General features: G+C 54.9%; 1 protein-coding gene across 2 annotated transcripts in view; it reads right to left on the reverse strand.

The window, feature by feature from the left end:
* TEX55 (testis expressed 55) overlaps nt 1–12,377 on the reverse strand; it is a 124,580-nt gene that overhangs the window by 50,838 nt on the left and 61,365 nt on the right. For both annotated transcript variants that reach the window (XM_075593640.1, XM_075593641.1), the window contains one exon: nt 384–1,265. In XM_075593640.1, coding sequence (XP_075449755.1) covers nt 384–1,265 — 882 coding nt within the window. The remainder of the gene's footprint in view (nt 1–383; nt 1,266–12,377) is intronic.

A 12,377-nucleotide genomic window follows, 5' to 3' on the forward strand; every position in this document is an offset into this window, starting at 1 on the left:
TACAGCGTGCCAGCCTTTCTCCCTGCGTGTGTGTCACTGGCCATTTCCTAACTCTTCAATATAGGTCTTTAGATGTGGGTAAGCCACAGAAGATCGAGATGTGGCGTTGAGAACAGGGACATTTCCATGTAAGTCACTTCACATTCCTGTGCATCAGGTACCGTCCATTTGATTAAAGGATGATCAGGCAGAGTTGCATTGTACAGTACCTGCATTCACAGCACTGCAATCATTAGTACGATATCAAATATTACTACTGCCCCGCTACTTTTATGCAGCTATAAGGAACTTTAACATCTATTAAACACTAAAACAGATATTCGGCAAACAAAATCCGATACATCTTATTAGCCTATCTTACTAGTAAAGATCAGATGACTTACCTCCTGCCCAGGAGGCTCCAATGGGTTGGTTGCACCTTGTGAAGCTATTAAAGGAGGAGTATCCTCCCGTAGGTGAGATGTTGGTGCTGTGTTATCTTTGAGAGTCTCTGAAAGTTTCTCATGCCGTCCCGGTGACATATAGAGACCAGTATCTCTTTCCATGCCTTCTTCCAGATACAGACTGGGTGCAGTGCCCTCTGCTAGAAGCAGAGACATCCCATTGCCCACTTCCTGAAGCGTAGAGGATATGGGACCATCTTCCAGGAGCACGTTGTGTGAAGGGCCATCTTCCTGTAACAGAGTTGGGGCAGTATCGTGCTGAACAGACAAAGCACTGGGAAGTGTGTCTTCTTTGACTAGCAATGAAAAAACAGGGTCACCCTCTTGCAGCAATGATATGGTGCCTTCCCCCAGTAACTGAGAAGTGGAAGTCCTTTCACTTTGGGATGGCGATGTTAAAGTACGCTCTTCTTGGGGTTGGAAGGGTGCAGCACCCTCTTCTTGAGGCACAGAGGTTGCATCTCCCCATTCTTGGGTCACAGGGGATGCAACAACTTCTTCTTGGGTCACAAAGGATGTGGCGTCTTTTTCTTGGGTCAAGGAAGGTGCATCTGGCTCTGCACGGGGCTCAGAGGGCACAGTACCCTCGTCTTGAGGCATAGTGGTTGCAATGCCCTCTGTGTGAGGCATGGAAGTTGCAGCGCTTTCTTCTTGGAGAAGGGAAGCAATGTCTTTTTCTACAGGGAGTAATGGCGCGGCGCCATTGTCTTGGGGATGGGAGGGAGTCTCCGCGCCTCCTTGCAGAATAGAGGGTGCAGCGCCCTCGTCAGCGGTCGCAGCAACAGATGTGACCTTTTCTTCCCGATCACTATTTAAAACTGCCTGACATGAACAAAGACAAAACTAAAATTAGAAGCTGTCTAGCTCGTGTCTTATTGTGACCTTATATTTACACACACTGTACAACGCTCCTTTATGTGTAACTCTGAGTATCCTAATGTTCTATCCGACAGGAATATATCCCTTTTGCAGCCACATGGATTAGCGATGCATTATTTTGCAATCAGGTACTAGCCCTTCTGGCAGTGCCGTCTTAACGCATGGGCACGCTGGGCAGTTGCCCGGGGGCCCCACGAGCATAGGGGCCCAATGATAATCTGATCACCCGCCTCAACATTCAAATCTCCCGCTAACTCGGTAGAAGGAGAAAAATGACGACTTTTAGCGGAGAGTTGGCGGGGCCCAGTGCACTGCTTTGCCCGGGGGCCTATAACGCTGTTAAGACGGCCCTGCCTTCTGGCAGCACAAGGGTTCACTGATGTTGCTCAGAAAACTCTGAAACATAACATGGAAATAGCATCATAATTTGCTTCTGGAGACAGTGGTTCTGGGGACTTGAGCACCCCGGCTTTACACACCTACTACCATCACATGTCAAACACGGGGTGTATTTGTGCATGAACGATGCGGCTTAGATACAGTGATGGCCCCGGGCGGATTTTATTCTAAGCGTTTACAGAAGGTACTTTGGAGGTATTTCTCCGTTCAAAATAATGCTTAATAACAAAAAACAACAACATATACCACAGTGCTGTACATGGCACTAAAGGAGGGGACTTGTTATAGAATTAGGCTTTCAAATGTACAAATGGTACACGTGGCTACACATTTCTATCAGTATACAATAGTATGAAGCTGCTTTGGTACAAGTAAAACAGAGCGAAGTCAAAACACTAAGAAAAGTGGAATCTTACACTGTACCGCAGGGGTGCGCAAACTGGGGGCGTGCGACCCATTTTTTTGGCAGGGTGCGGTAGTTACAGAGGCCTCGCACGCTTCACCAAGGCATAGAAATTAAATGGTGAAAAATAATTAAAGTGCGCAACTAAATAACCACAAGTGATAATTTCAAGTGATATACAGCAAGTGAATATTGCACAAACCCCTAAAATTAAACTAAATAGTTAAAACCACACATTACCACAGTGTGATAAAATAATTAAAATTATACAAAACCGTGACAAGTGGCTAATAATAGCGTCTGCAGCCGTAAATGTGGGGGTGGCCCAGCACCCCCTTAACACTGGAGAAATTGAAACAAAAAAACAGCGCAAAACGCAAATAGTGAAGTAAATCAAGATGCTATTACATAAAATGTAGAGATAAATATTCTGCGTACATCAAAAGAATAGAACAAGAGCATTGAGTGTGCAAAGCACACAAGTTACCAATCGGCAGGTAGGAGTTCAGGAATCAGGAATAGGTCCCTCTGTTAGGCGTCTCAGATTGTATCTGTATGATTCCTCCTCAGAATGAGTAATCAGTAGTAGCAGACCCGTCGCAGTAAGAACCCTCCCTCGATCGGGTGGTCTCAGGGGCATCCAAAGTTCGTTTACAAAGATTAGCACGGCAGCAGTCCTCTGACTAAACAGTGAAGGAGACACCCCAACACTCTGAGTGTGCTCTAAAACCGGCACAGCAACAGCCGGGAGCGGTCACTCTTGCAGCACTGTCCTCATTTTGAGGTGTCGTCGCTCCTTCACAGTGCGTTGCGCTATGACGTCACAGAGGTGGTCTGCACGATTCAATTCACAGGTATGGAAATAGTTCTAATAAAGCCAGTATATGCAGAGAATAAGCAATAAACCTAATAGGCATAAGTAAATGATTAATCCTACGCGTTTCGTAGTATAACACTACTTCATCACTTTATCCCTACATTTTATGTAATAACATCTTGATTTACTTCACTATTTGCGTTTCGCGCTGTTTTTTTGTTTCCATATAAATTAAATGCCGGGGGACCGCGCGAGGCCTTTGTAACTCACTTACCTTGATTCAACTGGCTTCCGGCGCGTGTCGCCATGGCAATGCGGTGTCAAATGACACCGTGAGGCCACGTTATGTCACATGACCCCCCCCCCCCCGAAGCGTTATTTGGCGCCGGCACAAAGGTAAGGAGGGCGCGCGCACTGGGGGAGAGAAGGATGGGGGGGCGTAGCACCAAACGTTTGCGCACCCCTTTTGTACAGTGTAATAATAATGGTTCATTTCCCCTTCAGTGTTCAACTTTACATGAGTACGTGAAAAACGTTTCGCAACCTTAACACAGAAGCAGACATTTACAGCAGATAAGGACCATTTGGTTCACTTAGTCTTCACATTCAGACCCCAACATATCACGTTTACTTTCATCCCTTCATATTTAGGATAGACCCGGGTGTGTCCTAAGCATTTGCTCATTTCCTTACCGTTTAGCCTCCATTAACGCATTTGGACTAACAAAGCACTTTTAACGATTTCATAATTGAGCATTGATTTCAGATTGTGATTCAAAGAGATTTACCCCATAAAAGCAGAAATCTGTGCTGCTCAATTGCTACTGGTTTCCCTACTTGATTGGATCTGCTGGTCTGCAGGCACGCATTCCTCCTATACCGGCTGCTGGTCTGCAGGCACGCATTCCTCCTATACCGGCTGCTGGTCTGCAGGCACGCATTCCTCCTATACCGGCTGCTGGTCTGCAGGCACGCATTCCTCCTATACTGGCTGCTGGTCTGCAGGCACGCATTCCTCCTATACTGGCTGCTGGTCTGCAGGCACGCATTCCTCCTATACCGGCAGCTGGTGTGCAGGCACGCATTCCTCCTATACTGGTTGCTGGTCTGCAGGCACGCATTCCTCCTGTACTGGCTGCTGGTCTGCAGGCACGCATTCCTCCTATACTGGCTGCTGGTCTGCAGGCACGCATTCCTCCTATACTGGCTGCTGGTCTGCAGGCACGCATTCCTCCTATACTGGCTGCTGGTCTGCAGGCACGCATTCCTCCTATACTGGCTGCTGGTCTGCAGGCACGCATTCCTCCTATACTGGCTGCTGGTCTGCAGGCACGCATTCCTCCTATACTGGCTGCTGGTCTGCAGGCACGCATTCCTCCTATACTGGCTGCTGGTCTGCAGGCACGCATTCCTCCTATACTGGCTGCTGGTCTGCAGGCACGCATTCCTCCTATACTGGCTGCTGGTCTGCAGGCACGCATTCCTCCTATACTGGCTGCTGGTCTGCAGGCACGCATTCCTCCTATACTGGCTGCTGGTCTGCAGGCACGCATTCCTCCTATACCGGCTGCTGGTCTGCAGGCACGCATTCCTCCTATACCGGCTGCTGGTCTGCAGGCACGCATTCCTCCTATACCGGCTGCTGGTCTGCAGGCACGCATTCCTCCTATACTGGCTGCTGGTCTGCAGGCACGCATTCCTCCTATACTGGCTGCTGGTCTGCAGGCAGGCATTCCTCCTATACCGGCTGCTGGTCTGCAGGCACGCATTCCTCCTATACTGGCTGCTGGTCTGCAGGCACGCATTCCTCCTATACTGGCCGCTGGTCTGCAGGCACGCATTCCTCCTATACCGGTTGCTGGTCTGCAGGCACGCATTCCTCCTATACCGGCTACCGGTCTGCAGGCACGCATTCCTCCTATACTGGCTGCTAGTTTGCAGGCACGCATTCCTCCTATACCGGCTGCTGGTCTGCAGGCACGAATTCCTCCTATACTGGCTGCTGGTCTGCAGGCACGCATTCCTCCTATACTGGCTGCTGGTCTGCAGGCACGCATTCCTCCTATACTGGCTGCTGGTCTGCAGGCACGCATTCCTCCTATACTGGCTGCTGGTCTGCAGGCACGCATTCCTCCTATGCTGGCTGCTGGTCTGCAGGCACGCATTCCTCCTATGCTGGCTGCTAGATTGCAGGCACGCATTCCTCCTATGCTGGCTGCTGGTCTGCAGGCACGCATTCCTCCTATGCTGGCTGCTGGTCTGCAGGCACGCATTCCTCCTATGCTGGCTGCTAGATTGCAGGCACGCATTCCTCCTATACTGGCTGCTGATCTGCAGGCACGCATTCCTCCTATACCGGCTGCTGGTCTGCAGGCACGCATTCCTCCTATACTGGCTGCTGGTCTGCAGGCATGCATTCCTCCTATACTGGCTGCTGGTCTGCAGGCACGCATTCCTCCTATACTGGCTGCTGGTCTGCAGGCACGCATTCCTCCTATACTGGCTGCTGGTCTGCAGGCACGCATTCCTCCTATACCGGCTGCTGGTCTGCAGGCACGCATTCCTCCTATACTGGCTGCTGGTCTGCAGGCACGCATTCCTCCTATACTGGCTGCTGGTCTGCAGGCACGCATTCCTCCTATACTGGCTGCTGGTCTGCAGGCACGCATTCCTCCTATACTGGCTGCTGGTCTGCAGGCACGCATTCCTCCTATACCGGCTGCTGGTCTGCAGGCACGCATTCCTCCTATACTGGCTGCTGGTCTGCAGGCACGCATTCCTCCTATACTGGCTGCTGGTCTGCAGGCACGCATTCCTCCTATACTGGCTGCTGGTCTGCAGGCACGCATTCCTCCTATACTGGCTGCTGGTCTGCAGGCACGCATTCCTCCTATACCGGCTGCTGGTCTGCAGGCACGCATTCCTCCTATACCGGCTCCGGTCTGCAGGCACGCATTCCTCCTATACCGGCTGCTGGTCTGCAGGCACGCATTCCTCCTATACCGGTTGCTGGTCTGCAGGCACGCATTCCTCCTATACCGGCTGCTGGTCTGCAGGCACGCATTCCTCCTATACTGGCTGCTGGTCTGCAGGCACGCATTCCTCCTATACTGGCTGCTGGTCTGCAGGCACGCATTCCTCCTATACTGGCTGCTGGTCTGCAGGCACGCATTCCTCCTATACTGGCTGCTGGTCTGCAGGCACGTATTCCTCCTATACCGGTTGCTGGTCTGCAGGCACGCATTCCTCCTATACCGGCTGCTGGTCTGCAGGCACGCATTCCTCCTATACTGGCTGCTGGTCTGCAGGCACGCATTCCTCCTATACTGGCTGCTGGTCTGCAGGCACGCATTCCTCCTATACTGGCTGCTGGTCTGCAGGCACGCATTCCTCCTATACCGGCTCCGGTCTGCAGGCACGCATTCCTCCTATACCGGCTGCTGGTCTGCAGGCACGCATTCCTCCTATACCGGCTGCTGGTCTGCAGGCACGCATTCCTCCTATACTGGCTGCTGGTCTGCAGGCACGCATTCCTCCTATGCTGGCTGCTAGTTTGCAGGCACGCATTCCTCCTATACTGGCTGCTGGTCTGCAGGCACGCATTCCTCCTATACTGGCTGCCGGTCTGCAGGCACGCATTCCTCCTATACTGGCTGCTGGTCTGCAGGCACGCATTCCTACTATACTGGCTGCTGGTCTGCAGGCACGCATTCCTCCTATACCGGCTGCTGGTCTGCAGGCACGCATTCCTCCTATACTGGCTGCTGGTCTGCAGGCACGCATTCCTCCTATACTGGCTGCTGGTCTGCAGGCACGCATTCCTCCTATACTGGCTGCTGGTCTGCAGGCACGCATTCCTCCTATACCGGCTGCTGGTCTGCAGGCACGCATTCCTCCTATACTGGCTGCTGGTCTGCAGGCACGCATTCCTCCTATACTGGCTGCTGGTCTGCAGGCACGCATTCCTCCTATACTGGCTGCTGGTCTGCAGGCACGCATTCCTCCTATACTGGCTGCTGGTCTGCAGGCACGCATTCCTCCTATACCGGCTGCTGGTCTGCAGGCACGCATTCCTCCTATACCGGCTCCGGTCTGCAGGCACGCATTCCTCCTATACCGGCTGCTGGTCTGCAGGCACGCATTCCTCCTATACCGGTTGCTGGTCTGCAGGCACGCATTCCTCCTATACCGGCTGCTGGTCTGCAGGCACGCATTCCTCCTATACTGGCTGCTGGTCTGCAGGCACGCATTCCTCCTATACTGGCTGCTGGTCTGCAGGCACGCATTCCTCCTATACTGGCTGCTGGTCTGCAGGCACGCATTCCTCCTATACTGGCTGCTGGTCTGCAGGCACGTATTCCTCCTATACCGGTTGCTGGTCTGCAGGCACGCATTCCTCCTATACCGGCTGCTGGTCTGCAGGCACGCATTCCTCCTATACTGGCTGCTGGTCTGCAGGCACGCATTCCTCCTATACTGGCTGCTGGTCTGCAGGCACGCATTCCTCCTATACTGGCTGCTGGTCTGCAGGCACGCATTCCTCCTATACCGGCTCCGGTCTGCAGGCACGCATTCCTCCTATACCGGCTGCTGGTCTGCAGGCACGCATTCCTCCTATACCGGCTGCTGGTCTGCAGGCACGCATTCCTCCTATACTGGCTGCTGGTCTGCAGGCACGCATTCCTCCTATGCTGGCTGCTAGTTTGCAGGCACGCATTCCTCCTATACTGGCTGCTGGTCTGCAGGCACGCATTCCTCCTATACTGGCTGCCGGTCTGCAGGCACGCATTCCTCCTATACTGGCTGCTGGTCTGCAGGCACGCATTCCTACTATACTGGCTGCTGGTCTGCAGGCACGCATTCCTCCTATACCGGCTGCTGGTCTGCAGGCACGCATTCCTCCTATACTGGCTGCTGGTCTGCAGGCACGCATTCCTCCTATACTGGCTGCTGGTCCGCAGGCACACATTCCTCCTATACTGGCTGCTGGTCTGCAGGCACGCATTCCTCCTATGCTGGCTGCTGGTCTGCAGGCACGCATTCCTCCTATGCTGGCTGCTAGATTGCAGGCACGCATTCCTCCTATACTGGCTGCTGATCTGCAGGCACGCATTACTCCTATACCGGCTGCTGGTCTGCAGGCACGCATTCCTCCTATACTGGCTGCTGGTCTGCAGGCATGCATTCCTCCTATACTGGCTGCTGGTCTGCAGGCACGCATTCCTCCTATACTGGCTGCTGGTCTGCAGGCACGCATTCCTCCTATACTGGCTGCTGGTCTGCAGGCACGCATTCCTCCTATACCGGCTGCTGGTCTGCAGGCACGCATTCCTCCTATACTGGCTGCTGGTCTGCAGGCACGCATTCCTCCTATACTGGCTGCTGGTCTGCAGGCACGCATTCCTCCTATACCGGCTGCTGGTCTGCAGGCACGCATTCCTCCTATACCGGCTGCTGGTCTGCAGGCACGCATTCCTCCTATACCGGCTGCTGGTCTGCAGGCACGCATTCCTCCTATACTGGCTGCTGGTCTGCAGGCAGGCATTCCTCCTATACCGGCTGCTGGTCTGCAGGCACGCATTCCTCCTATACTGGCTGCTGGTCTGCAGGCACGCATTCCTCCTATACTGGCTGCTGGTCTGCAGGCACGCATTCCTCCTATACCGGTTGCTGGTCTGCAGGCACGCATTCCTCCTATACCGGCTACCGGTCTGCAGGCACGCATTCCTCCTATACTGGCTGCTAGTTTGCAGGCACGCATTCCTCCTATACCGGCTGCTGGTCTGCAGGCACGAATTCCTCCTATACTGGCTGCTGGTCTGCAGGCACGCATTCCTCCTATACTGGCTGCTGGTCTGCAGGCACGCATTCCTCCTATACTGGCTGCTGGTCTGCAGGCACGCATTCCTCCTATACTGGCTGCTGGTCTGCAGGCACGCATTCCTCCTATACCGGCTGCTGGTCTGCAGGCACGCATTCCTCCTATACTGGCTGCTGGCTGCAGGCACGCATTCCTCCTATACTGGCTGCTGGTCCGCAGGCACGCATTCCTCCTATACTGGCTGCTGGTCTGCAGGCACGCATTCCTCCTATGCTGGCTGCTGGTCTGCAGGCACGCATTCCTCCTATGCTGGCTGCTAGATTGCAGGCACGCATTCCTCCTATACTGGCTGCTGATCTGCAGGCACGCATTCCTCCTATACCGGCTGCTGGTCTGCAGGCACGCATTCCTCCTATACTGGCTGCTGGTCTGCAGGCATGCATTCCTCCTATACTGGCTGCTGGTCTGCAGGCACGCATTCCTCCTATACTGGCTGCTGGTCTGCAGGCACGCATTCCTCCTATACTGGCTGCTGGTCTGCAGGCACGCATTCCTCCTATACCGGCTGCTGGTCTGCAGGCACGCATTCCTCCTATACTGGCTGCTGGTCTGCAGGCACGCATTCCTCCTATACTGGCTGCTGGTCTGCAGGCACGCATTCCTCCTATACTGGCTGCTGGTCTGCAGGCACGCATTCCTCCTATACTGGCTGCTGGTCTGCAGGCACGCATTCCTCCTATACCGGCTGCTGATCTGCAGGCACGCATTCCTCCTATACCGACTGCTGGTCTGCAGGCACGCATTCCTCCTATACTGGCTGCTGGTCTGCAGGCACGCATTCCTCCTATACTGGCTGCTGGTCTGCAGGCACGCATTCCTCCTATACTGGCTGCTGGTCTGCAGGCATGCATTCCTCCTATACTGGCTGCTGGTCTGCAGGCACGCATTCCTCCTATACTGGCTGCTGGTCTGCAGGCACGCATTCCTCCTATACCGGCTGCTGGTCTGCAGGCACGCATTCCTCCTATACCGGCTCCGGTCTGCAGGCACGCATTCCTCCTATACCGGCTGCTGGTCTGCAGGCACGCATTCCTCCTATACCGGTTGCTGGTCTGCAGGCACGCATTCCTCCTATACCGGCTGCTGGTCTGCAGGCACGCATTCCTCCTATACTGGCTGCTGGTCTGCAGGCACGCATTCCTCCTATACTGGCTGCTGGTCTGCAGGCACGCATTCCTCCTAAACTGGCTGCTGGTCTGCAGGCACGCATTCCTCCTATACTGGCTGCTGGTCTGCAGGCACGCATTCCTCCTATACTGGCTGCTGGTCTGCAGGCACGTATTCCTCCTATACCGGTTGCAGGTCTGCAGGCACGCATTCCTCCTATACCGGCTGCTGGTCTGCAGGCACGCATTCCTCCTATACTGGCTGCTGGTCTGCAGGCACGCATTCCTCCTATACTGGCTGCTGGTCTGCAGGCACGCATTCCAACTATACTGGCTGCTGGTCTGCAGGCACGCATTCCTCCTATACTGGCTGCCGGTCTGCAGGCACGCATTCCTCCTATACTGGCTGCTGGTCTGCAGGCACGCATTCCTCCTATACTGGCTGCTGGTCCGCAGGCACGCATTCCTCCTATACTGGCTGCTGGTCTGCAGGCACGCATTCCTCCTATGCTGGCTGCTGGTCTGCAGGCACGCATTCCTCCTATGCTGGCTGCTAGATTGCAGGCACGCATTCCTCCTATACTGGCTGCTGATCTGCAGGCACGCATTCCTGCTATATCGGCTGCTGGTCTGCAGGCACGCATTCCTCCTATACTGGCTGCTGGTCTGCAGGCATGCATTCCTCCTATACTGGCTGCTGGTCTGCAGGCACGCATTCCTCCTATACTGGCTGCTGGTCTGCAGGCACGCATTCCTCCTATACTGGCTGCTGGTCTGCAGGCACGCATTCCTCCTATACCGGCTGCTGGTCTGCAGGCACGCATTCCTCCTATACTGGCTGCTGGTCTGCAGGCACGCATTCCTCCTATACTGGCTGCTGGTCTGCAGGCACGCATTCCTCCTATACTGGCTGCTGGTCTGCAGGCACGCATTCCTCCTATACTGGCTGCTGGTCTGCAGGCACGCATTCCTCCTATACCGGCTGCTGATCTGCAGGCACGCATTCCTCCTATACTGGCTGCTGGTCTGCAGGCACGCATTCCTCCTATACTGGCTGCTGGTCTGCAGGCACGCATTCCTCCTATACTGGCTGCTGGTCTGCAGGCACGCATTCCTCCTATACTGGCTGCTGGTCTGCAGGCACGCATTCCTCCTATACTGGCTGCTGGTCTGCAGGCACGCATTCCTCCTATACTGGCTGCTGGTCTGCAGGCACGCATTCCTCCTATACCGGCTGCTGGTCTGCAGGCACGCATTCCTCCTATACCGGCTCCGGTCTGCAGGCACGCATTCCTCCTATACCGGCTGCTGGTCTGCAGGCACGTATTCCTCCTATACCGGTTGCTGGTCTGCAGGCACGCATTCCTCCTATACCGGCTGCTGGTCTGCAGGCACGCATTCCTCCTATACTGGCTGCTGGTCTGCAGGCACGCATTCCTCCTATACTGGCTGCTGGTCTGCAGGCACGCATTCCTCCTATACTGGCTGCTGGTCTGCAGGCACGCATTCCTCCTATACTGGCTGCTGGTCTGCAGGCACGCATTCCTCCTATACTGGCTGCTGGTCTGCAGGCACGTATTCCTCCTATACCGGTTGCTGGTCTGCAGGCACGCATTCCTCCTATACCGGCTGCTGGTCTGCAGGCACGCATTCCTCCTATACTGGCTGCTGGTCTGCAGGCACGCATTCCTCCTATACTTGCTGCTGGTCTGCAGGCACGCATTCCAACTATACTGGCTGCTGGTCTGCAGGCACGCATTCCTCCTATACCGGCTCCGGTCTGCAGGCACGCATTCCTCCTATACCGGCTGCTGGTCTGCAGGCACGCATTCCTCCTATACCGGCTGCTGGTCTGCAGGCACGCATTCCTCCTATACTGGCTGCTGGTCTGCAGGCACGCATTCCTCCTATGCTGGCTGCTAGTTTGCAGGCACGCATTCCTCCTATACTGGCTGCTGGTCTGCAGGCACGCATTCCTCCTATACCGGCTGCTGGTCTGCGGGCACGCATTCCTCCTATACCGGCTGCTGATCTGCGGGCACGCATTCCTCCTATACCGGCTGCTGGTCTGCAGGCACGCATTCCTCCTATACTGGCTGCTGGTCTGCAGGCACGCATTCCTCCTATACCGGCTGCTGGTCTGCAGGCACGCATTCCTCCTATACTGGCTGCTGGTCTGCAGGCACGCATTCCTCCTATACTGGCTGCTGGTCTGCAGGCACGCATTCCTCCTATACTGGCTGCTGGTCTGCAGGCACGCATTCCTCCTATACTGGCTGCTGGTCTGCAGGCACGCATTCCTCCTATACTGGCTGCTGGGCTGCAGGCACGCATTCCTCCTATACTGGCTGCTGGTCTGCAGGCACGCATTCCTCCTATACTGGCTGCTGGTCTGCAGGCACGCATTCCTCCTATACCGGCTGCCGGTCTGCAGGCACACATTCCTCCT

Source organism: Ascaphus truei, chromosome 3 (genome assembly GCF_040206685.1).
Source record: "Ascaphus truei isolate aAscTru1 chromosome 3, aAscTru1.hap1, whole genome shotgun sequence".
NCBI classification, from domain to species: domain Eukaryota; kingdom Metazoa; phylum Chordata; class Amphibia; order Anura; family Ascaphidae; genus Ascaphus; species Ascaphus truei.